Genomic DNA, 24,550 nt, shown 5'->3' with positions numbered 1-24,550 from the left:
TCATGGTCTCTCTGGGAGCCAGAAGGCAGGAGAGGGCTATGGCTGGGCTGAACTCACCAGGCAAAAGAGTCAAGAGCTTCAGAATTGCCCTGTGATTCAAGGCACCGTGTGGGACAATTTCAAGATGCCAAGTTTCCAGATTGTGGCCCTGAATGCTGCTGGAAAGAAGGGCCCCCTGCGGCTGTAAGATAGTTAAAGATGGAAATAATCAGAATCATTTTTCATTTTTAGAGGTTTTGGCCAGTTAAAGCAAGCTGCCTGCACCTTTCTCCTGCACATCATCCAGCTCCTAGTGCTCGTATTGAGACATCAAATCCCTCTGTACAGCGATTTAAAGGGGTGTCAAGGGAGAGCAGAAGGATGGAACGGTTTCTATATGAGAAGAGCTTAAATAGACTGCATCTCATCACCATAGGAAGGAGATGACTAATGGGGACTATGATAGAGGTCTATAAAAGCCTGAGCAGCGTGGCAGGGTGAGCAGGGAGTGATTGCTCTTTCTCAGAACACAAGAAGCAGAAGACACCAAAGGGAAGGAGTTTTGAAACACAAAGAATAGACTTGTTCCCCAAACCCATAACTCGTCTCAGCTGTGGCTGTTGTGTTAACTAAAAACATAGATTCGGGAAAGAACCAGACAAATGCTGAAGGTGAGAGGGAGAAATGAGCTCAAACATCATTAAGGTTTTCAGCTTGGGGGTACTGGTACAATGTGTTGCCTGGGACTTGTGACCATGTGAAGCTGAGCACCGTGAGGAGAGCATCACTGCATGCTTGTTTTGTCTTCTTGCCTTTTCCTGACGTTCAGGGCGTCCAGGTGGCTTCTTCTTCTGATAACCAGTGCTATGTCTTATTTAATGCTTTGGTGAAGCCCAGRGGTGAGGTCCTGAGTTATGGTGCCCAGTGAGGACCTTGGAGCTCATGGCATAGGGGCTCTGTGCTCTTGGGCTGGTGCAAGAGGAGATGGGGAGTCAGTGAGTACGCCTGTGAGGGCAGCGAGGGGCCTTTGGCCAGGGAAATCTCCATATATACAGCTCTGGTACCTGCAGGGGGGAGGTTTTTCTGAGCATTACTGGGTGCCTGACTGCGCTAGAGCTTTGCAGGTTGTTTGAAACGGTATGGATCAGTTCTCTCTTATCTCAAAAGTAGCCTTAGATATTTTTTTTCCCTTAATCTTTGAATAAATAACATTTTTCCCCTATATCTACACTCGTTTTTTACTTATCTCCTGGGTAAGTGTAATTTTTCATGGAATAAGGCTCACAAGGGACTRCCAACTCATTTGCCTCCAAGCAGACCCCTCTTAGAGGGCTTGGAAAGCGACTGAGTTGCAATGCTGAGGAGCAGATCGAGAAACCCTTCCCTCTGGGTAGGCAGCTGTTCGGRGAGAGGGCTGGAGGTAGAAATGGTGTAGCAGCAGCAACATGCAATGGTGAAATCTTTAAAACACCTTCAACCATGACCTGCTGCATCTTCTCTGGTGACCTGAATGCTAGAGATGCTGCATGAGTGCAGAGATGGAGTCTGTCATGGTGGACCCTCCTGGAGGGTGGAGGACCATGTGGTTTCTCGGTTTTGGAGGTCCYGGCTGTGAGTTCAGGCTCACCTCTCAGGTCTGCATGAGGCCAAATTGACACCTGGTCCACCTCCCTGTGGTCAAGATGACCCATCTGGAAAGAACTCTATTTCTCTACGTGTGAACTTAAGATGCCCAGAAGTGGCAATCTCTGGAGCTTTTCCTTTCTATGTTAAATAACTGGGAAAAAAAAACATTATTTTTTCATTAAAAATTCATTTGGAAGTGGTGAGATTTCTGGGAATGTAATTAGCTGAGTACTCCTCCTCCATTAGTTCTCCCTAGAGTTTCTTGGGATCACTCTTTTCTCTTTTCCTCCTCATTTAACTTTTTTTAGCCCTTCTTCAACATGCTTCTGTTTGCCTGGACAGCAAGGGGGGCAGATCCTTTTCAACCTCCATCAGAAGTGAAGACAACAACGTAGTTATTCTACGAGACAAGRTCTGGCCCAGTTACTCCTTGAGAACACAGCAGTAGAAGAGAATTTCTTTGCGCCTTGTCCTCTCTCCTTTCACATCATATAAYCCTATTTCAGCTCTCTCCAGGCATGTAATCTCCTCTTTGGGTGCCCACTAGAAGTAGTGGGGTAGAGGGGCTAGTTGATCAGTTCTTGAGGCTCTACATAAGGACTGTGGGAAGAAGATGGAGATTTTGGGCAAACCTTCCCTTGCACATCACTTGCATGAGCTTGTTGCCCACACAAAATTGCCTGGTTGCTCAATGACCATGATCATCATCTTGGTGTCTCCACAGCGGTGCCAGCCTATGCRTTTGCCTCATCTGGGCTCATTTCCAGGAGCTGCCTCTCCATGTTGGACAGGCTTCCTCCAGGAACTCGTGCTCAGTAGGAATCTGCTCAGTTCTCAGAGATGGTGGCCAGGCAATGCTGCTGAAGGCCACACGTTTAAGGCAGCCTARCCATGGTGCATCAAAGGTCCCTTGGCAATCAGTCTTCTTTCTCTGGCATATCAAGATCCTGCGGGTAATTGTGTTTCTGCAACCAAAGGTGCTGTGAACGGCGAATGAAAAGAGAATGGAGTGTACAGGATCTTCGAACTTTGTTACTAGAGGAAAAGGAGCCTCTCTCTGATTCCAAGATGAGAAGAGGCTGATCTGCTTGTACGGAYGAACCTCCCGCATGTTGATGATGGGAGGATGGCAAGGATCTCTGCACCGTCTCCTTGCTTGCACCCTCTTCTCCTTCTCTGTAAAAGCAATGAGGAATCYTGTCTGCCTGGAAACGCTCTGTGGTTGGCAGGTGTATGGCCTTGATTTTCCTGAGGGTTTTGTAAATGATAAGCTGCTGAGGAGTCAAACTGCTGTTTAAAATACTCTTCAATTAGGTCCTTAATGATGGGGCGCCTGGCACCTCTGCGATCTTCTTCCAGGCTAACTTCACTCTATCGGTTCATGTTCATCTTACCTCTGAAAGGTTAATTTTGCAAAGGTAAGTGCTGAGAGACCTCTCCCTTCCCCTCCCCCTCCCTGAAATTATGGTTGAGATTGATTAAGATTTATTCTTTTAATTAAGATTGAGARGCTGGAACCCCAGGGTGCACCCAGCCTCAGGAAGAAGGGCAATTATGCAGCAATTACACAGCCTTGTAATCACATTATACATGGGCTATAGACTGAGATCCACCAAAGCCACTGTAAATAGGTCATTGGCAAACCCAAGAGTTGCTCAASTCTTTGGTTGTCCTGGACTCCTGCTGAGATTTGTGCCTGGTGCTTTAGGGGAATAGCAGGGGCCTGGGACGACCAACATTCCTACGGAGAATTCCAACTTTTGCAGCCTTTGTCACGGGTGACTCGGCGCCACTGTGACCTCAGGTCTCCGTGACCTCGTGGCATTCCCCCAGCACGACGTCTCCKCTCTGGAAGTGATTCCGGAATTCCACAGATGTGCAAAGGAAGAGCAAGGCACCAAAGTCCTCTCCAGCCATAGGCATCGTGCTGCAGAGCGCTCGGAGGCAGGCCCACCTGAGACATGGAAAGTGCCTCTTCTGAAGCCAACGTTTCTCAGATCAGGTCTTCCTTCTCCTCCCTGCTGGTAAGTGTGGCCACTGGCCAGCGGTCGGACCTGGTACCTCTTGTTGGGACTCCTGTGCTGAAGCGGCAGGTGGGATCAAGAAATATGYAGATAGCCAAAATAATAATAAAATAAAATATAATTTTTATTAAAAAATATATTTWTAACAAACCCCAAAGGGAAGTAAAACTGCGAATATAAAGAACTGCCCACCTTCCAAATCCTGCCCCTTTGGTGGTGTCTGCCCTGTGGGCTTGCACGTCTTGGGTGTTGTCACCAGCTGGAGTGAGGAGGCCGATGGCTCTTTGGGGGCTTGCAGGGGAGCTTAGGGGCATCCTAGTCCTGCAGAACAATTTGCAAACACCAGGTGCATGTGTCTTAGCGGAAAATCTGGGCTTTGGGCAGCGACTATGGGCACTGCTCTCAAATGCCACTCAGGGTAATGCAGTTAATGCTCTGCAGCCTGGCATTTGTGCCTGCACCCAGAGCTGCAAAGTCAGGAAAAGCCTCTCTCGTTGCCCATCACTTTGCTGCCAGACTTTATTAGAAGAAGAAAGAAAAAAAGGAGGCAACTTCCCTGCTCCCCTGGATGTTAAAAGAGCTGGGCATCAGTATTGCCRGCGCGTTCCTGCTCCTTGCTGCTTGGATAACTGCCTCTCCGCGGGCTCTTTGGGCCTGCGGAGACACATTATTAATTGTTTGTTTGCACGGCTGGGTTGCAGAGCTCCCGGATTCTAATAACTTTTGCTCTCCTCGCCCGTGCTGCTGATTTTGCTTCCCTTAATTTCCCCTCTCCGGTCGTTCCTAATTAGCAGCTCTAACCTGTGCTCTCCTTGCCTTTCATCCTTTGCAAGAAACAGGCTTGGACTGGAGTTAAGCGGAACGATGCTGGCTTGGGGCTGCCTCTTCCCACCACAGGAGCAAGGGACAGAGCCCAGGAGGGACCTGGAGCTGCTCTCCTGCTCACCCAACTAACCCCAGCTCTCCTCCTACCCCCAGGAAGCCAAGCAGCTGCCCATCGACCGGAACGAATGGGAAGGCTATTTTGATGAGAGCGGCCACCTGGTGAAATCCTGGGATTTTATTACATCCATCATCCTTGAAAGGGTGAGGAGCTCCAAGACCAGGAGGGTGGCAGCCTGTGTGCGTTATCCTTTTGCCTCAGGATTCTCACGTCCAGACCCGGATCCCAGTCTTCCCTAGGGAACTCGGGGACACGGACCATTGAAACCACCTGCATTTTTCTCTTGGCATGATGACACACTGATGGCCACTGGTGACCACTGGTGATCACCAATGGCTGTGGAGGGGTGATGCTCCAGGAAACTGATGCTCCCAGAGTGTTCCTGCTTGCCTGTCCTGGCTTTGGAGACTAGGGAGACAGCTGAAGGGTTAACAATTCCTGTTAAAGTGTGGMTGGGTGTTTTTGGTGTGTTTATTTTTTTTTTATTTTGTAGAATATATAAGTTGTCGATCAAATAGCATCCCTACGCCTGGAGATGCCGCACACCTCTCGTTGGGCTTTGCTTGCCGGCTTGCTTTCTTGCTGCTGTTTCTTTTCTTGCAGTTTACAAATTAGTCAGCTTTGCCCTGTGAGGAAGAATTGATTTTTATCACAAAACACCTTTTTTTTTTTTTTTTTTAAACCTCTTAAAAAAAAAGGAAAAAAAAAAAAAGAAAAAGGCTTTTCACTTCCATGAAAGGAGCCAGGAGAGCTTAGAGATGAACCCAGACAACCTGTCACAGTTTTTGTGAGCTGTGAAAACACTCTGTTTCCCACCGCCAGAGCTGCTATGGAGCAATTTTACTGTTGTGCTTAAATGCAGCCCCTTTGGTCTTGAACCAACCCCTGTGGACACTGGTGGCAGTTCAGGTGAGCTGGGACAACTGCTGGGCACATCAGACCTTGCCCGCTTGGACGTGATGGTGGTGGCCCTGTGGACGGGYAGGACCGGGGTGATGCATCTGGGAGGTTTCGATGAGGGCTGATCTGTGTGGTGGAAGGCGATGGTTTGCTCGGAACCTTCTGGTTTCGGGACATCTTGGTGAAAATGCTTCTGGCATTGTAACTGAGACAGGAATGACTTTGTTTAAGAGAATGTTGCAACTGTTTTCTGTTGAAATATGTATTGCTTGTCAAAYAGCCTCTGGAAAACCCCAAGTAGTGACTGCTCACTGGTTAGTTTGAGTGAAATGTCAACCTGGAAACACTTTAACCACCATGAGAAGCTTCCTACCAATAAAACAGGAACCCCCYCAAATTCTTGCCTGGATAGCATGGTCTGGGCCACTGCAAGCTTCATGCATGCCTATCCAGATAGAGTCCAAAAGATGTTTCCACTCATCCCCCAAGGCCATGGTTCCCATGGAAGGGCCTGGCACACCATGCTAGTGGCTATGTGCTCCTGAGCCACCCATGCTGCTGTCCCCAGGGCCTGGACCCCTCGGTGAGGTCCGAAGCGTGGAAGTTCCTCACGGGATACTACTCATGGAGCAGCTCACGTGACGAGAGGCTTGCCGTTGAAGGCATGAGGAGGTACATCCAGCTCGCTGCCCCCTTCCTTAGTTGTCACCTGGGGTCGAGYGGCTTTCGTGTGTGGGTACTCTTCTACTCAGTCCTTTGGCACCTTATGAGTGGGTGCCAACCTTCCTGAGGTGTCTATCCTTCCTCTCAAGGTTGGGTGGGGGCAGGTATTGAGAGACTGGATTGCTCTCCTGGTGTGGATGGTGCCTTTGAGAGCTTGGCATGCACATGGGGCATGTTCTCCATAGTCCTTGGAAGAGATGCTCCTTTTTTTGCCATTCCCTTCTATGCTTTTCACACTCTTTTTTAAGAAGTCGGTTTTGGAAGACCAGATCCCAACCATGGTGGGAACTAYGGGACTCACTGGTGCTGCCCAACCCAAGGCTTCACTGGGATTTGCTGTGCACCAAATGTCCAGGGAAGTGCCCTGGCAATGGCCATGCCTTCCAAGTGTCCCMTTCCTGCAGGAAGAATTACGAGTCCTTGGCCAAGATGTGCGACAAGATACAGCCCTTGCTGGAGACGGAGCACCGGGATTTCTCCCGAGTCTGCAGCTTCATCAGTAAGTGCGTCGCAGAGCACCAGTGCTCATTGTTGTATTTCTGAGCACCGAAAATCCCCCACAACCGCTCCAATTTGTGACATTTTTCTCCCTCTTTTCTCATCCYGAATTGCTGGATTTGACTACTAGCRCCAGCACCTGCTACAACACTGCCTGGAGCCATCAGTGTTTTAGCGGTGGGTCAAGTGACCCAGAGAGAGAATTATATATAGAAAGGCAGGAGATAGAGATGTCATTAGAGAGAGGCTGGGCGTCTGGAGAGCACCTCCAGGCCCATTTTTTTGTGGATGAAAGGAGCTTACTTCAGTGAAGAGCATTATTATATTCAGATTCCCATTTAGGCTTCTCCAAGTTGTACAACAAAAGGAATTTTAAATGATATTGCAAAATTTATGTTACAAATCAATGTAACCTGCATAAATCAACCCAGCAGAGGCAAGAAGGCAGGGATTGTGTTTTTTCTCTGTGTTTTTTTTCTAATGCCTTGCTGAGACTAAGTTGCATCAGAAAGGAAAGGTCCTACATGGAGCTGGAGAAGGTCTTAGAAAAATGTAAAGACTTCAGCCAAATATAATTCCTTACTCCTTTCCTTTATTTCTTCCTCTTGTTGTTTGGGGGAAGAAGAAAACATTACCCATCTTCCTGTACAATGTGCTCTGCTTAGAGAGCTGTTGTGAGATTAACTAAGGTTTTCAGAGCTTAAACTTTCAGTCTKTGTGTACGGAGACCTGATGACGTGAAGCAACCTGGTTTCGAATGGCTTGCTCCAGATGTGAAGTTCTGGTGGCTGTTCCTCCCTCTCCCCAGACTCGGACCTGCAGAGGCTGTACACGAGAGATGCCCAAGGCCAAACCAGGGTGGACAAGAAGCAGATGGAAAAAATCCTTTTGCTCAGCTATGTGTGCAACATGGAGGCTGGTGAGCGCGTGAAGAGCCGCTCTTGCTGGGCCCTACCTGAGCCCACAGAGGGAAGTTCTCCACCCTTCTCCCCTCTGTGTTTCTGTGGCTTCTCCTTGCCTTTCTTTCCTCTGTTCCACATACCCCATTCTGATCCCGTGCTGATCTCCATCCTTGCTATGCGAGTGCATCCGTGTCCTCTTTCCTGGCAGAGTACCAGCAAGGCTTCCACGAGATGCTCCTGCTCTTCCATCTCCTCGCTGAGCAGGAGCACGAGATCTACTGGCTCTTCCAGTTCTTCCTCCAGAAAACAGTGAGTTTCTGGGTGCTTGTCCCTTTAGTGGGGATGGTACTGTGCTGAGGTCTGGGTCTGTGAGGACTCCTGGGCGTTKCTTAATGGGTAGCACCCCGTGTTATATCACCTAGGCTTGGATCCAGACTCTGCTGGTGACCTCTGCTGGGACTGGAGCCATAGGAATGGGGCCAAATTAGGTTCTTTTGGGGCTTGTGGGACAGGTGGAGTTGGGCCACCTGAACTGTCCCTGCTCTGTCTCCCCCAGGAGCACAGCTGYGTGATGAACATAGGTGTGGGGAAAAACTTGATCATGCTCAAGGCACTCATTGCATTTATGGACCCCACCTTTGCGAAACACCTGGGTAAGTCCCAAGCCTCTTTGCTGCCTCCTGCCAGCCCAGAGAAGATGCTCCTGTAGGTCATAAAGCAGCATTTACAGCAGATCCCTGCAAAAGAAGGTAAATGTTTGCACAGCAATTGACTTCATCTTTGCCCACTGATCACGCTGAGAATGCAGGTCAGGGACACTGAGCAGGGGTTACACGTCCTGGCTCTCCTGAGACAAGCGCCTGGGAGCAATTTGAAAGACCTTAGCCTTTTGCACTCGCTTTTCTGAATTTATCTGTATTCTGTGAATTGCGAGGAGATGGAGCTGAGGTCACAGCCTTTGAGCATCTCCTCCAGCTCTTCCTCTGCTGAGCTGCTCTTCCATCGGAAAGGGTGGATCAGGCCTTCTCAGAGTCACGCTGATGCTGTTTTGGTGGAAAGTGACCCYGCTCCATGTCTTTCAAACATGTCTTTTTGCCTTTGAATTCCACTTGAGTTTCTGATTGGAGTCTGCTCTTCTCATCTTTCAGAGGGAAAAGGCACACAAGTCATTCAGTCACTGTTCCCCTGGTTTTCCTTCTCCTTCCAGCGGGTGTTCAAATCCTTCTATGATGTCTGGAGGCTCTGGGAGGTGAGTACTTCTTAATGACAAGAGCTTCATGTATTTGACGTACACCTGGGTTACGAAGGATTATTGCCAGGTATATTGTCCTTAACAGAGAATAATCACCATATCCAGACCCCTCAGARCTATAGGGTGTCTAATTCCCCATTCCTAGCAGAGGATCTTGATGGGCCTGGCCTTTGGGTGAGATCTGTAAACCTTAAATGCCTTTTAACCCAATTTTAGGAGGATCTAGCTCCTCATGGTCCACAGGAGTTGGATCWTGGGAGAGGATCCCCCTCAACCGTATCTCAGAACACCTACAGTCAGCTCGTGATTTCTTTTCTGAATAAAAACTCTGCTCTTCGTTAGGAGCAGGTCTTCGAACGCGGCAGCACTTGCCCACGTGGACGGGTTTGTCCCTGTTCCCAGGATGGTTATCCCTAGGGCTCCCAGTGGTTTGCAAGGCAGTGCCCTCCCCACGGATCCGTAGCTCCGGCATCCAGGCTGGGACTCCAGGAAAAGGAAAGAGGCTGCCAGAGCGGCAGGATTCCCTGCTCCCCCATAAGCTTCTCTTTGCATCTCATTTCTCAGCCCTGCTCCCCGGTGGTTTTGATATTCTCGATTAATATTTGCACAGCGCCATGCACACCCCTCGATGAAGTCTTCAGCAAGTGCTCACTCCAATTCCTCTCCACCTGGGCAGGGGGAGCCGGGGGCTGCGGGAGCCCCATCTGGGCAGTGAGGAGGAGGAGGAATCCTGGAGACGAGAACAGGGCTTGGAAGCCAGCTGCAAACTCCCTGTGCACCTSTTTGCCAGCCTGGTCCCATAGACCCATTGCCCAGCTGGTCCCACTCTGGGTTATGCGGGTGTCTGCGTGCAAGGTTATTCAGGGAGTGATTTTTGGTGTGCATTTATCTAAAATATCTCTGTCTCCTACTACTTGTTCCTCCCTGGCTGCGGAAGGCTCTTGCACGGAGMTAGCTGGGTCGATCTTTGAGTTTAGATGTAAATAGAGTTCAGTAAAATACTTGGTGTGCCCCCAGGGCCTCCAGGAGCCTTGCTGCTTTTTGGAGGTCTTGGAGCATAGAGGCCTCCACAGGAAGAAAATGGTGATGACTGTGGAACTCCTTGCTGCAGGATTTTGAGGATGCAGCTTGCAGAGTCCAACTGGACAAGCTGACAGGAGAGACATCTCTGAACCTCAGAAACAGAATCTAGGGCTGCATGGACTTGCATGCTCATTCACTACGTCTGCTCTTATGGCAAAGAGGTCCACCAGACACCTCCTTCAACCTGGGGTGCAATCAAGTGCAAAGGGCTTGACCTGCCTGCGTGGGCCGTGAGGGACCATTGCAATTCCTCCCACACCTTTAACAACTATGACCCCCTTGCCCTGTTCCCAGAGACTCCCTCCCTGCAATTGGTGTCATTTGAGCCAAAACCGTCAGGAGGAACATCCAGGAGTTTGTGCTGCAGCTTTGCTGTTTTTCAGCCTAGCGGGAGGCTCTGCTCTTAGTGTGAGACGCTCCGTTTTGCTGGCTTGGGGATTTTGCCTGTAGGCTTCCTGAGGCTTTCTTCCCCCTGCTCCTCTCCCATCTGTTCCCCTCCAAAGGTTTTCTTGATAGGGAAGCCCTGCCGAAATTTCCAAGTGATTGTGGCCTACACGCTGCTGCAGACGGTGAGAGACCAGATCCTGCGGGAGAACATGAGTGGAGACGACATCCTGATGGTGAGTGGCTGTGCGGGACATCCCATCCCACTGCTTTGGGGGCATTCCTGGACCCCAGGCTGCCAGGGCTCTCTGGAAGTGGTTTCAAAGGAAAAACCTCGAATTTGAGTTTTTGGAAGTGGTTTGGTTCTAAAGGAACATGCTGGCTTGTGATGCAGGTAGGCTGATGTGAAGGCATCTCCTACCTTGTCTCCAAGCAGGGTTTTGCCAATCTAGCATGCCTGCAAAAATGACTTTATTTCCCTGAGAAGAGTGAGAAAATCCTGGAGAGGAAGAAGAGAATCGGACTGAGATTCAAATGTGAAAGTTGGGGCTTTGGTCTTCCAACCCTCTCTCCCAGCTCTCCCCCCGTTCAGAAGTTGAGCGGATGCGTGAGACTGCCCTGATTTTCCTCCATCTCTTCCCTGGCCAGCTCTGCGGGAACCTTGTGGACCTGGATGCCGACCAGCTCATCTCTGAGGCCTGCTCCACCTACRAGCGCCTCCTGGAACATGCGGACAAGGTGAGATGCAGGATGCCCCAGGAGGAAGCTGCAGGGAAGAAGCCATCGTTTTGTGACCTCAACCGCTCTTTCCCAGGTGCCGGCTGCACTCATGGAGTTCTTCACCCAGGCAAGGAAATAGGAGCAGGAGGCAAGCTGACTGGATGCAATAAATACGTGCACACAGGCTGGTGTGGTTTCATGGGGAAGTTTGCTTACCCTGGCATTTTTTTGTGCTCTGCTGTTCATCTGCGCTGGTCAGGAGATGGGATCTCATCTTGCAACACAGCGATTTGTGTGGATCTTGCGGCCAGGACTGAAATGCCTGGCCCATTGGCACCCAGCTTTGATCCTGCTGTCCTGTTCCGCCCTTGACCAACTTGGTATCATCCCAGCTGGGGCCAGGGCACTGTCTGACCTATGGTGCTAGCAGCAGGCTGAAAGAAGGGAACTGGGAAGGCAAAGGGCCATTGGGAGACAAGAGCCTCCCAGCTCCTACTTCTACGTGGAAGAGCCCATGCAGAAGGACAGTCCTTCCCTGGGCAGAAGTGAAGGCATCCACTCTCCTGTCATTCGTAGTGCAGGATCTGGCTGTGTTTTAAGGCTGGCGCCCGCTCAGATCCTTTAATGTCCTAGCTTGTGCAGGACTTGTGCTAATGAAGCCTGAGTTTGACATCAGATATCTCATCTTTGAGCACGAGACTGCCCATAGCTTTCTCATGAGCCACTGATGTGRTGGACCAGACTGTGATGGAGACAGACACCAACTGGCCATGGAAAATGCTGCACCTCTGGATGGACACAGAGCAGGCACTGAGTTCCCACTCCTTGGCCTATGTCCAGCTCATCAGCAAGGCTTCAGCTCTGCAGGGAAGGTGAGTGGGATGGGGTTGACTGCAGGGCAGGATGGAGATAGCACCGATTCCACGTGTACTTTGGAAACTTGGCACATCTGGAGAAGAGGAGGGGCAGAAAGCAAACACCTCTCTGCATTGCACCTTGCGTGTGCATTGGCTGCCTCCCTCCCTCTGTTGTTTCTCTTTCATCTGGAAAGAGCCAGAAAGGCCGATATTCCCCAGCGCCTGGCTAGTTAAGGACAAAATAAACAAGAACAAGGAGGAAAACTGTGACTGCAAGGGAGCACGGCCACCCGCTGCACGGTGGCGTGTTCAAAGTGACCCTGACAGGCGCTGTGGAAGCCGCAGGTGATGCTCAGCAGATGTGACAGAGATGGAACTAGCTGGGAGGAGGCTGTGCGAGGGGCCAGGGCACGACCTGAGAAGCTGCAAGAGTGGCAAGAGCGCCGAGCATGCGGCGTGTCCCCGTGATGCTGCAAATGCATCTCCTCGGGGCACACTGTGGGGAGAAACCATGCCGGTACTTTTGCAGCTGCCAAGAATTGTTCCCTCTTTTTCACAGATGGGTAAACTGAGGCAAGCAGAGACAAGGCAATAACTTGGGAGCAAGGGCAATATCTCTGCCTGTGAGCACAGCTTTTGGTGAGGTCCCTAGCACCTTGGCCACGAGACCATTTTTCCTGAGTGGAAGTAGATCCCCATGTCTGTGGGTTTGAAGGTCCAGGAAAGCTCCAGCTTCTCCGGCTGGCTACTGAGCACTGCAGCTGGCACACGTGTGGAGCATCCCTGTGCTGGTGGGTTTGCTGCGCTGCTCCTTCCACCCAGAACACATCCTTCGCCCAGCAAACTGATGCAGAAGGTGCAGCACMCCTTCCCTCCTGGCTTTTTTTTTCAAGGGGTACAACAGGGATTGCTTTAGGTGGGCTGGCCGCAYGTTGTGCTGAAGCGGAATGTGCTGCATCACCTGCTGACGAGCAGGCAGGTCCTCAGCCCTTTGCCACGTTTGGAGACTTTGTCATGTCCCTGGAAAGACAAAACCCCCAGAAGGSTCATAAATCTCCACGAGGGTCAAAGAAGGAGAGGGAAGACACTCCAGCTAGCATGAGGAATTCATCCGTTCTCCTATGGGTTGGCAGGTGGAGCAGAAAATCTGCCGATATATTCAAGGCCCTAATAACTTTGGAAGCGTCCCGTGGATATTAATACAGAACTGTATCTCGCCTCCGCTGCTGAGCAGCTTTTATCACTGCAGACACTTTTGCTGACACCGAGCTATTTGTTTTGCAAGAGATGCTCCCTGGGCAGGGATCAGGGGAGGCTGAGCTAATGCTGCCTGACATACTTCATTTGGGAGATAAGAAGGGCTGGTGAGAGGAGAAGGAGACTGGGAAGGACTCTGGGGATGAAGGCCTTCTCCCACTCCTGGGAAGCGGGAGCCTGTGCGGAGAAGGGAGTTTGAGGAGGATTTTGAAGACCTGTGAAGCAGCACCTGGCTCCGTGTGTCCTAATTCTGCTCCATCTTCTCTGGACCAAGCCTTGGGCTGTCCGCAGGGATTGCGGTGCCAACTGAAATACAGCTCTTCTGCTGGGCAAAATGGGACGTGYTGGACAGCCTGTGGCCAGCAGCTGGTCTGGGGCTGAGTTCAGGGTCACCATGGCCAGACTCATAGGGCCTACAGAGGGATCTGCCAGGGAAGCAACCACACGGGCTGTGGTTGACTCGTCGTTGCTCCACCGCTAAAGCAGCAGCTCCTGCATTTCTGCAAGGAAGAGCCGACAGAGTTAAGTGTGTTTGGGTTATTATTTTAAGACATTTTTATGAGACAGAGCGTGACGATGGAGAAAAGATGTCCCTGTTTGCCCTTGCAGGACCTCATAACACATTGGTGCCTTTACAGCCTTAATCCCGGGAGCTGTTTTCGGCTTTTCTTGCTGGCAGCATAGAAGTTACCAAGCTGTGCRTGTCCCCAGGTGTGACAGTTGGGCCGAGGGATTGCTTGGGAACAGGATAGGSTTGGCTTTGGCAGAGCGCTGAGGAAGTAACGACCAACACAAGTGACCACCAATTCCTGAAGGAAATGCTGAGAAAACCTGGCACTGCAACGGAAGAGGAAGAGGCGGCTGCTGAAGAGCAGATGGAAATCAGACCAGGACAATTCCGGACTAGTTTGCCAGGCCATTTCTCCCCAAATKAAACTTTTAGTTTGTTTTCTTAATGGGAGATTTCAGATAGCCAATTTGAAAACAGAAGCAGCACCAGAGCATTAGTTAGTTGTTGCTGTTAGCTTGTTTCTGAGGAAATAAAACCTTCGTTTGCATTTTGTTTTTAAGATTTCTCTCCCTTTTGCTGCTGGGGAGGGAAAGAGAAAATCTTTTAGCTGTGAATAAATAAGGTAGACCTTCTGCAAACTTGAAACACAACTCCATTTACTTATTTATTCCTTCTATTTCACCCAGTAAAAGCAGCAAACACTGCCGAGAACTCGGGCTTATTTTCCTAAACACGGTAATTGCTCCAAGTCAGCTTTGCTTTTTTTTTTTTCGTTTTTAATCTCCCTCCCATTAACTAAAATTCAGATTTAATAGGATTTCAGCCAGCTGCATTGTGTCTTGCTTGTCCCAGTGTTAGTTGTGCTTTGGAGCGGTCTCACCTGTGAGATGTGCTGCTGATGTACACATAGATACACACATATGTAYGTGATAACTTGCTCTCTGTGATGGTGCCATGTGGCAGCTCCTGATTTATTTCGAACTCAAGGAGAGCTTGCTCCGAGATGAATTTGTTCGTATTAATTACACSGGGTCCCTGCTGAGATTTTTAACAAGATTCTGCGTTCCGAGCAGCGCTGCTTCGCTTCTCCTCCTGSTCTCTCTCCTCCCTTTCGGGGCCCGTTGTGCACGGAGGGACTTTCGCTCCCCGTGCCGCTGGTGGGCATGAGCGTGCTGGTGACACTCGTGGTGACGGGACCTCCTAGAGGAGCATCCAAGGAGCATCTCCAACGCAGGGTCAGCGCGACCCTCCTGGGGCGGTGCTTGGTCTGCTGCAAACTGTGGGCTCCGAGAAAGCATCATCGGCTGTTCTTGAGCAGCTACCACGTTCAGGAGAAACCCTGCACCCGTGGGAAATCCTTGCCTGTTCTTTAACCTGTCCTTGYTGGCTTCTTGGTCGTGCATATCCACCGTTGCCCAGCTATGGCTGGTGAGCTAACCCCACTGCTTGCTCCCTTCTTGCGTGGTGCTGTACCCGGTAAGCCCTACGAGGTGTCACTGGCCAGAGCTCGCTGCTGTCCCACGTCCCTGGGAGCTCCTCAGGCTTTCCGCAGCTCCCAAAAGCTAATGGATGATGTAGCAAATGCAGCGAGCGCGATGGCAAGAAGCAATCTCTTAGCTTCCTCGGTGAAATAAGATGCATCAGGTTCCGGTATTCAAATATTTATGGATTGAAATCTGACCTGGAAATGAGAGCAGTGGAAACTCAAGCAGGGCAATGAGCAGTGGAAGTGCTCTCCTGCTTCTTGTGATCAACCCATAAGTTGGGCCTTTTATCTTGCCTAGAGAGAGGAGGGGAAGGCAAAGTCTGTCTCCAGGACGGAGTTGAGCTCATGGGACAAGCCCCACTGCCATGAAGAAGCAAGAGACTCTCCACAGTGTCACCCAGACCAGGCAGAGACAGTGCTGGCTCATATAGTGCTCATTGAGCACGAGAGAAGACCACCCATTGAGAGAAGACCCCTAGCAGGACGCACTGAGCTGGGAGGGTTAGCAGCAATCTTGGCAGAAGTGATGARTAACCCAAAGGGTTGGGTTTTCTTCTTCCTTGCAGGTCTGGGTGAGCGGGCAGGAGGTACTTCCCCATTAATCTTGTCAGCTCCAACCTGGAGATGACAGTGGGTCTTCCATGGGAGCCCTTGCCCTGCATGAACGCGAGCTTTGAGGTTGGTGACTGGGTCACGGAGGGCTACAGAAGGTTCCTCCATGTGTTGAGGAACATCCATTCCTCAACATGAGATATGTTAGTATAAGGGTTGCTGTTGGCCAAGCATCTTGGTCTGAGGTGGTGGGGTTAAATAAAGCAGGGGTGGGGAGGCACCAGCACCAGCATGAGCGCATGCATGGGGAAACCTGTGCACGCTCAACAAGGCCACAAATAGCTCCAGGAGAACAGCGAGGACACGGCCTCCCCACAGCCCGGAGATCTGAAGGCAGAAGAGCATAAACTCCTTTTATCGAAGTGAAGCCGGCTTTGCGCTCGCACCAGCAATTYCCCGACCTCGCGGGCTTCCCTCCGTGGGATTAATGAGGTTAGTCAACGAGCGTGATCCGATTTGGGTCTGTGCTATTCTCGGCCGGGTTTAGGCGCCGCGGCACGGGCGCGTGTGCGGATTGGCGGCGCGAGGCGGCTTTGCGGGATCAACCAGAGCATATTGATAAGCAGCCTGGTCCCCGCCGGAGCTAACCCCGGTAAAAGGTTTAAAGAGGACACGTGTTTTGCTCGCGAGGGGTCTCTGAGCAGGGTGCTGATGTGCCGGAGAGGGGCTGGTTTTCTTTGGGGACCCTTCGTGGCCCAGCAGGGTAGGAGAAAAGCAGGGCTAGGAGCCCAGTGCTGACGCTTGCCCAACCCAAGGAAGGGAACTCTGGCAAGGGACAATGTTCCCCTGCSAGGATCCCTCTGTTCAGAGATGCAGGAGGCTCAGCCTAGGGAAACTCAGCCTAGGGGTAGGCAGGGATGCTCCGGTCCGGCTCTTGGATCTGCATGGGGCCACGAGGGCCGTAAGGGCCAYGTCCAGCTTTCCAGGAGCCCGGTTCCTCTTTGTTCACCACAATTCAGCTCTGTTTTTGCAGCAATTCACCTCTGCCCCTACCTCAAAAATGTTTTTGCAGCCTTTAAGTGCTGTGGAAATCAGCTCTGTAGCTGCAGCCGAGAGAAGGGGGCAGCCAGTCTGGATCCTCTCTCCAGCCTGCCTTTCTTACTTTCCTATATTTTAATTTCAACTGGGGCTCGTCGCATCCACACGCACAGAAGCAGATCCAGGTTTGGAGTCTTGGGGGTTTCAATGGGAGATGGTAGAGCCAAGGGGGCTCCCCATTGCTGCGGATGCGCTGCCTCTGCCCCGCGGAGATGGGGTGCAGGGGGCTGGGTGAGGGGGACACAGGGTGTCCCCTTCCCTTGGGGTCACTCCTTAGGTTCCTGGGTAACCATCAGTGAGCAGGTTCCGAGCGGCTTTTCCCAGCTTCAGGGAGCTTTTACCTGGCTAATACCGTGACACCGGATCAGGGCCGGGGATTTGGGCTGCTCTCGGGGCGCACGGAAGAAGCGGAGCATCCTCGAGCCCACGGGTGTTTCCAAAGCAGCCTGCTTCTTAACTACATTTTCCCAATTTCTTCTCTGCAAAAACAACTCCAGAGCTGTCTCCTTCGTTTCGTCGGCAGTAACAAAGAAAATAAGTTGAATTATGTGAAATCTCCACCCCTCCCCAGCCCCAAAGCCCATTTCTCTTTCTCCCCAGACAGCCCTTGCCGCTGCTTCAATTGCTTCTAATGGAGATGTCCATCAYGGAGCGGACGCAAGCGAGGACATTAACCCAGATATGATTCCAGGCAGGAAGGACTGCATTAATGACCATTTAAACCCGTGTGCGTCGCTGGTCCAGCGGAAGACGACACGGGCTGATTTCTCTTCCRTCCCTGACAGCTGAATTTTCCCTTTGCTTTTCACATCCCAGGGATCTGCATGGCTTTGGTGTGCTACTGTCACCTTTTGCTGGACGTACGTGCTCGGAGCACAGGCAGGATGAGTTCAGAGCTGGCCTGAACTGGACCAAAAGAAAACCAAGTGCCAGACTTGGAGGACTTTGCAGCAGATGAGGAGGTGAGCGGTTCTGTGGCCCATGGCCTTCCAATCTCCAGCCTGGGCACCCAGCATGCAGCCGCTTGCCTGGGCGACCTCAAGGAGCAGCACAGTCTCCAATGCACCTGGTCCTATAGCGAGACATCTCGGATGCTCCTCCAGGACCCATCCGATCCTGCAGATCCTCCGTAGCACAGGGGAAAAGCCAGTGCTGCCTAGTCAGGAACGCCAGAGCGGAGCTGCATTTTCCATCTTCCCCTGTAAACCAGGGCTAACACACACATACACTAACCAGGCCACTCTCCCTCCAGCCTTGGTGTGACCGGAGCAAAAAGACATCCTTCACGAGCAAGTGCTGAGGTCCTAATGTTGCATTATGGAGCATAAAACACAGTAATATTCACCCAATTACACTAATGCTGCTTATTTGCTCTTGTTACAGAGAGTAATCGCTCACCCAGAAGCTATTAAATTAGATAAGAGCAGAACAAACAAAACTATTCATTTTATTCACTATATATTTATACACCTACCACTCCAGCGTGTAAGCAGCCGCCACACTCTGGGTTTTATATATTCCACTTGCGAGCGAGACAAAGGCGACATTTGTCACGGCCGTGGGTGGTGTTTCTCCTTGGAAAGCCACTGCAGGAAAGACAGGGGCCGTGCTGGGCTTTGTTAAGCCTTCCCGGGAGCGGGATCTGCCTCCTCGACGCTGCAGCCCCGGCCGGGAGCCGTCCAGCGTCTCCAGCAGCGACTCGCGCCCTGGAAAAGTTTGGGCGCTGGAGAAGAGGAGCCACCGTCGCCCTGCTGCCCGCAGCCCTTGGAGGTAACGGGCAAGGCCAGGGAACGTGGCCTTGAGTGCTGGCCACGAGTGGGACCCTGCTCGTGGGTGGCAGATGCGCCCCAGGGTCCTGGGGAGCGGAGTTCCCAGGGAGACGGAGGCGCTCGGGAAAGCCTCGTTTGGCTGGAAAGCTTGTCTGAAGGAGCGGGGTGGATTTTCCTGGCCTGGTTAAGAGCTAGATTGGGTTGCAAAACATTAAAGCGATCCGGATGGGCCGGAAACCAAAGGCAGGAGGTTTGCCGAGATAACGGAGGCAACCATTCCTCATGCAGAGCGATTTAGATTAGGGTGACAACTTTATTAAATTTACAGGAGCTMAGAGAAACCTCTGGCCAAATGCACACACTCTGCGTGCTCCTGCTTCGGGGTATAAGCCCGGGAGCCAGCTGCCTCTTGGATTAAAGGGAAGCTTTTCCAGGCACCTTTCATTTCCCCRGTAGCCGGTCCAACACCGAGGGCTAATTTGAGCTATTAGGCCAGGTCAAATCCCATCGCTCTCAGCAGCTGTGCATCATCTCCGAGGGCTTCTGCTAAAACCCTCCTCCTCCTCACGTGCCAAGTYGCCCCTCGGGATGCGGAGCTGGGAGACTTTCCCCAGCCAGGTTTAATTGGGTCCATCCTGCATGAGGTGCCCTGGGCTCCACGGCAGCGTGCCGGGCTCTGCCCCGCTCATCGCACGGCTCCGTTCCCCTTCCAGAGGAAGATCCTCGGTGGTGCTGCCGGGCTTGCAGCGCCTGCCTCTGCCCCGAGCCCGGCTCCAAAGGTCCTCGTGCCCAGAAAGAAACCCCTAGGAAAAGGTGGTCCTGACACAGCCTTTCCATCTTGGCCGGCACCCCTGTGCACCTTGGGGTGCTCTTCTGTCCCTAGCGACTCCCCCATGGTCAGACTCAGCTCTGATGCTGGGGGTCCTTGTCTCCCAGTGCTCTTCTCTGGGCTGGTGACACCTCCCAGGCTCTGCTGCTGGAGCAGAGAAGATGTTATGGCCTGATGTAGACCCTGGGGTTCCTGAGAAGAGCTGGCTGGAGCCCAGGTCTCCCAGGGCTGGTGGTGAGAAGCCACCATGGCCTGGAGAGCATCTTCTGCAGGGGCTTCCCTGCCCGAGAGGCTTTGGGGAACCCGTGGGGCTCCATGCAGAGCCCCTCTGGAGGCAAGGGCCAGGTTGGCAAACAGATGGCAAAGGGAGACTTTGCAGGGAAAAAGCTCCGTGGATGGAGTATCCTGAGGGATCAAGGGACTTGGGCAAAGCGGATTACAGCAGAGGCCAGAGCTCAGCCCGACTTCTCAGTCCTCCYGTCCCTGCTCCTTCCCCTCCCCATGGTCTTGCATCCAAAGCTGAGCCCGGCTATAAATAGAGCCCAGAGGCRGTGTGATCATCAGAGGGCTTCGCTGACATCTGAGGCCAGCGTGCAAGCAAGGAAGTGAATCAAAAGCATGTTAATTATAAGCTCCATTAGAAACATGAGGGGAAAGAAAATCACCTTTAATTGCTAAATGCAATAGATGAAAATCAGCATGGAAAGCAAAGCTGATATTTGGCTGCGAGAGGAGCGTTACAAGAGTTCATAAATAGTGGGAAGCTGTAAACAAGCATATGAATCCATGTGGAATGTGCTTGGAGGAGGCCTCTTGTCCCCTCCTGCACATCCTCTCCCTTCCTGGGCTGCTCGTGGAAGAAGGGGGCTCAACTTTTGGGTCAAGCGTGGGGCAGGGAAGCCCAGTTTGCCCAAGAACATGCAAAGCTGGGCCCAGGGCTGGGGTCTCCTTTCTGTAGACGAATGATGATGCAAAGTGGTGGTGCAAAGAGTCTAGCTGGGCTGGTGCTAGGTGGGAGAGAGGCTCCCTGCTCCTTTCCCTTGCTGAAGAGGAGGAAACCAGGGATGTGCAAACACATCCAGCTGGCTGCACATTAAATGGAGATATGACCTGAAAATGCCTCCTCTTGGGCCTCTTTCCAAGGTGGAGAAAATTTTCATAAAAGATATGAGCCTTATGCATGTGGGGAACAAACCTGAGCCTTCAGGACAGCTAGCAGTACTGTGCAGCATTTCCTCAGTTTGGCCTCAGCTCGCTGACCTTTCAAGGCAAGTCAACGCTACCAAAGCGGGGTTTTTCTTCAGCTAGTTGGACAAATTCAGGGGTTTAGACTCTTTGTAAGCTGAGGCCTTGCCAGCCTCACTGCTGTGCAGGGCTGCTGTGCCCTGGCATCTTCTCTGTCAATACATTTCCCAAGCTCTTTCAGCACAAAGCATCCAGGTCTTCTGCATGTTGAGCTCTTGGGGCTGAATTACAACTCCTGTTCTGTCAGAGGAGACCTCCTTTCACTCCGTAGACAGAAGACATCTCTTTCAGATGTATAATTGCTCTTGAATCTGTGTTATTTAAGTAAAGGTGGAGCAATAGGCGCAGAAAGTGATTCACCCAAGGCCCCATAGCAGAGACAGGGACAGAGCCCGAGTTCCTGCTGTGTCCAATACTCTGATGTAGCTGGAAACCTTCACTCATCCTCATACAACCAGAGGATTTACTCATCCTCATGTACGAGGATTGACTCATCCTCATACAACGCAGAGCCCRTGAACCTTGGCCCAAGTCCTTCCTACGAGTCCCGCTGGGCACATGCCCTGGCCCATCTCCTGCCAACAGCAGCAGCGGGGCAGGATGACGAACGCACCTTTCCCTGGCTGGGCAGTCAGCCGCAGGTCGAAGCGGGAAGCGGCGAGCCGGAGGCATCAATCGCGGCGAAGCACCTTTGTGGCTGCTGGCGGCCGGCGGGGAGGAAGTTAAGGGCTTGTTTGCACCCAGCCGGTGAGTGCGTCAATTGAGATGCGGAGATAAAAGTAATAAAGGGCCTTCCACTTAGGCTCACGTACAAGCCAAGCCTGGCTGCAGCGCTCGCGCGAGGTGCACGGTGGCTGCGGCAACGGCGATTTAGTTCCCAAGGTTTCCTCGAGTGCCCCGGCTCCCTTCCGCCTCGGGCTGAGGCCTGTCGGACTCATAGCAGCTGTCCCCATGGCTTTCCAGCTGAGCCGCCTTCGCAGTTTGTTTRTTTGGGGCTTCAAAGCGAAGCCGGGATGCACCGGCGTGTGGAGCGGGCCAAGGCGGCAGGCCAGGGGAACCGCTGACTCCAAAAGAAAGCGGGCCTTTCTCTGCGTAATGCTCCATGAAATTGTTCAACAGGAGCGTATCTGGAGAATTAAATGGATCAGACAGAAGGGGAGAAAATGCGTTTTGATTATTTTCTTTTAATCTTGATTTTTCTTTTTTTTCTTTTTTTTTTTTTTTTCCCCACCCTTTTTGTCTGGGGAGAGAAAAGCTTTTTGATCATCGGGAAAGGAGGTCATTCCTCCGCCGAGGAGGCAGCAATCACAGCAACAGCGCAAACAGGTTGCGCGCGGGCTCTGCCAGGGAGGAGGCACCAGGGAAGCGCGGCAGCTGCCCGGCGGGATGCTCCCTGGCGGGATGCTCCCGGCGGAGGCCGCGCTYGGAGCTCCGCGGCCTCCCGCTCGCTGTCTTCGGGAGGCAGCTTTGCCCACGCAGGAGCTCGCTGGTGCCCGGAGAAGCTGCAYGAGCTCCTCGCTGGGTCATTTCACCTCGCTCTATACTAGGGCTGAGCCAAACTAGCAACTCCATCCCGGGCAGCTCCTCACTCTGTCCCCGAGATGATGCTCTCTTGGTCAGGAGTGCAGCGCGTGACACCACATTCTATATACATTTTGTGTGTGTATATATATATATATATATATATATATATATATATATATATAAGATAATAATAGAAAACTTGTATTGAGGCAATTAAGTCGCTAAATAATATAATTGCTTTGGGTTCAAATGAATTAACAGTACCGGCAATTGCTGTGTTTTATGGGGAGCTGCAGGCAGGATGGCCAGGTTCCGGGGTCCACAGTAGGGTCTTGGAAAGCAGCATTGTGATCCCCGTGGGGAGCCGGGAGGGAGCACCCCACGCAGGGACCCGAGGGGACTGTCCCCAGCCCTCATGCCTTGGTTTCCTTGGGTGTTTGATGGGGACGCAGACACTCTCGGAGACGTAAGGGCAGAAAACGTGGGTGACTCTCCAGGCTGTTGTGCCCTTGACCTCCCCGTCACTTCCCGGCTCCATCCGCCTCCCTCTGTCACCGATGCCGGGGGCCGCCCCAAGCTGCTGTCCCCCACGCGAGCCGGTGGCCACGCAAGCGCGGGCCTGTGGCACCATCTAGCGGGCGCAGGGTCCCGCGTGGGCCGGCCGTCCTCCGCGCCCCAGCACCCCGATTTGGGCCAGGCCGGGGGGAGCCGGGCGCTTCCCGCCTTCCCCGCAGCCGGGCGCACCATTCCCGCGGGATGCCCAGCGCTGGCGAGCGGCCGGCTTGGCCCCGCGCTCCCTCCTGCGCTGCCCCTTGCAGCAACGCCGGTATTTCCAGGCCCCCGGGGGACGGGAGGAGCGCGGGCGGCCCCGGGAAGCAAATCCCCGGGAGCAGAGAAGCCCTCGGGGATCGCGGYGAGGCCGGCCCGGCCCCATGGGGTCCCCCTGCGCCCCCCCCCGCATCCCGGCGCTGTCCCCGGAGCCGGGGCTGGGAGCGAAATCAGCAGCAGGAGGGGCGGGAAAGGAGAAAAGAGAAAAATATCCGCCCGCAAAGCGCCCGTCTGTGTGGTCGGGTCTTAAAGCGGCAGCCGAGCAGCTGTGCAGGGGTTTGCTAAGGGGGGAAAAAGCCCAAAGACCCATTTCAGCTGTTATATCGGAGATCTTTGTGCTGCAAAACCTCAGTCTTCCCCTGCCCTCCCTCCTCTTTCCAGTGGGTTGCTCCCAAGTGGCAGCGGTCCTGGCAGCCGGGCCCAGGCGTCCGGGCTCAAACTCTTGGGCTCCCCCAACGGTGCAGCGAAGAACGGGGGGCAATTCCTCCAATATTTCTCACGGCGTCACCATCCGTGCAAGTTATTTGATGTTTACGCCTTCATTCCCACTGGAGTTAGTGAGTGTTGCGGTATGCAAAACCTGCATGGCTTTGGGGCACAAGGGTGTGGAATTGGCCCCAAAATGGGGAGAAATCTGGGGGTGGAAGTTCCCTTTTGGCAAGGGGGGTTTGCTGCTTTTCCCTTAGGTGAGGAGGCTGGTGCCGGCAGCGGTAGGTCCATCAGCAACCCCTCTCCATACCCAGGCTGGGCCCTCAGCTCCGGGTGGGTGGGAGTGTTTTGGGGGGGTATTTTGCAATTTGCACCAGCTCCCGAGGGGTTTAGCTCAGCTTCTGGAGGCATTTTCCCCTCCCGTAGCTCCGGGGCGGGGGGGCCCCCGTGGGGCTGGGGACAGGGCTGTGGCTGCGGGTGGTGGGACCGGCATCCCCAGGGGGGCCGCGTGGGGGGCCGGCGCGTGGGGCGGCCGTGGGTGTGCGCAGCGGCCGTGCGCAGGGCGGCCGGTTGCCTCTAGGACCCAGCAAGGCGCATGGGCTGGCCCGAAACCCTCCAAACTTTTCCTTTTTTTTTTCCCCCCGCTCCGCAGCCTCTCGCTTATTCATTGAGCTGAGCAGCGAATCCCTCCAGCGCGCGGCGAGCCAGCGCGCCGGAGCGGGAGGAAGGGACATCCCAGCGCGGGGCCGCCGCTGCCGCCGCCATGTGAAATCCGCCCCGCGCCGCTGCAGAGCCAGGACCGGCGCCCGGGGGCTGCCTTTCCCGCTCCGCGTCCCCCCTCGCCGCTCCCCATGCGTCCCGACGGGAATGGGCAGCGCTAGCGCCGCGGGCCCGGGGAAGCCGCCGCGCGGAGAGGAAGYGCCGCGGGGCCGGCGGCTGCGGGCCGCCTTGTGCCGGGGTGCCGGGCGCCGCTAGAGGAGCCGGCCACCATGGCGGGCGGCTCGTGGGGGCTCTGGGCGCTGCTGGCGCTGCCGGCGCTGCTGGCGCGGGCGCAGCGGGCGCCGGGCGCCGACGAGCCCTGGCGCCAGCTCATCCAGTGGGAGAACAACGGCCGCCTCTACAGCCTGCTCA

General features: G+C 53.2%; 2 protein-coding genes across 2 annotated transcripts in view; both read left to right on the top strand.

Annotated features, from left to right (window-relative positions):
* Window positions 1-3,566: 3,566 nt before the first annotated feature.
* TBC1D21 (TBC1 domain family member 21) lies at window positions 3,567-12,463 on the top strand. The gene is made up of 12 exons (XM_026043650.1): window positions 3,567-3,698; window positions 4,608-4,715; window positions 6,041-6,144; window positions 6,600-6,694; window positions 7,502-7,612; window positions 7,804-7,904; window positions 8,152-8,248; window positions 8,744-8,844; window positions 10,434-10,550; window positions 10,963-11,052; window positions 11,776-11,906; window positions 12,451-12,463. Exons 1-12 carry the CDS (start codon window positions 3,567-3,569, stop codon window positions 12,461-12,463), a joined length of 1,200 nt encoding a protein of 399 aa, XP_025899435.1.
* Window positions 12,464-24,408: 11,945 nt separating this feature from the next.
* The window catches only part of LOXL1 (lysyl oxidase like 1), an 11,564-nt gene continuing 11,422 nt past the window's right edge, over window positions 24,409-24,550 (top strand). The window contains exon 1 of the mRNA XM_026043649.1: window positions 24,409-24,515. Within this exon, the coding sequence (XP_025899434.1) occupies window positions 24,409-24,515 (107 nt within the window). The remainder of the gene's footprint in view (window positions 24,516-24,550) is intronic.

Source organism: Nothoprocta perdicaria, unplaced genomic scaffold (genome assembly GCF_003342845.1).
Source record: "Nothoprocta perdicaria isolate Ctin4 unplaced genomic scaffold, notPer1 scaffold_332, whole genome shotgun sequence".
In the NCBI taxonomy this organism is placed as follows: domain Eukaryota; kingdom Metazoa; phylum Chordata; class Aves; order Tinamiformes; family Tinamidae; genus Nothoprocta; species Nothoprocta perdicaria.
Note: the sequence above shows the minus strand (reverse complement) of the source record. Positions and strands in the feature narration are given on the sequence as shown.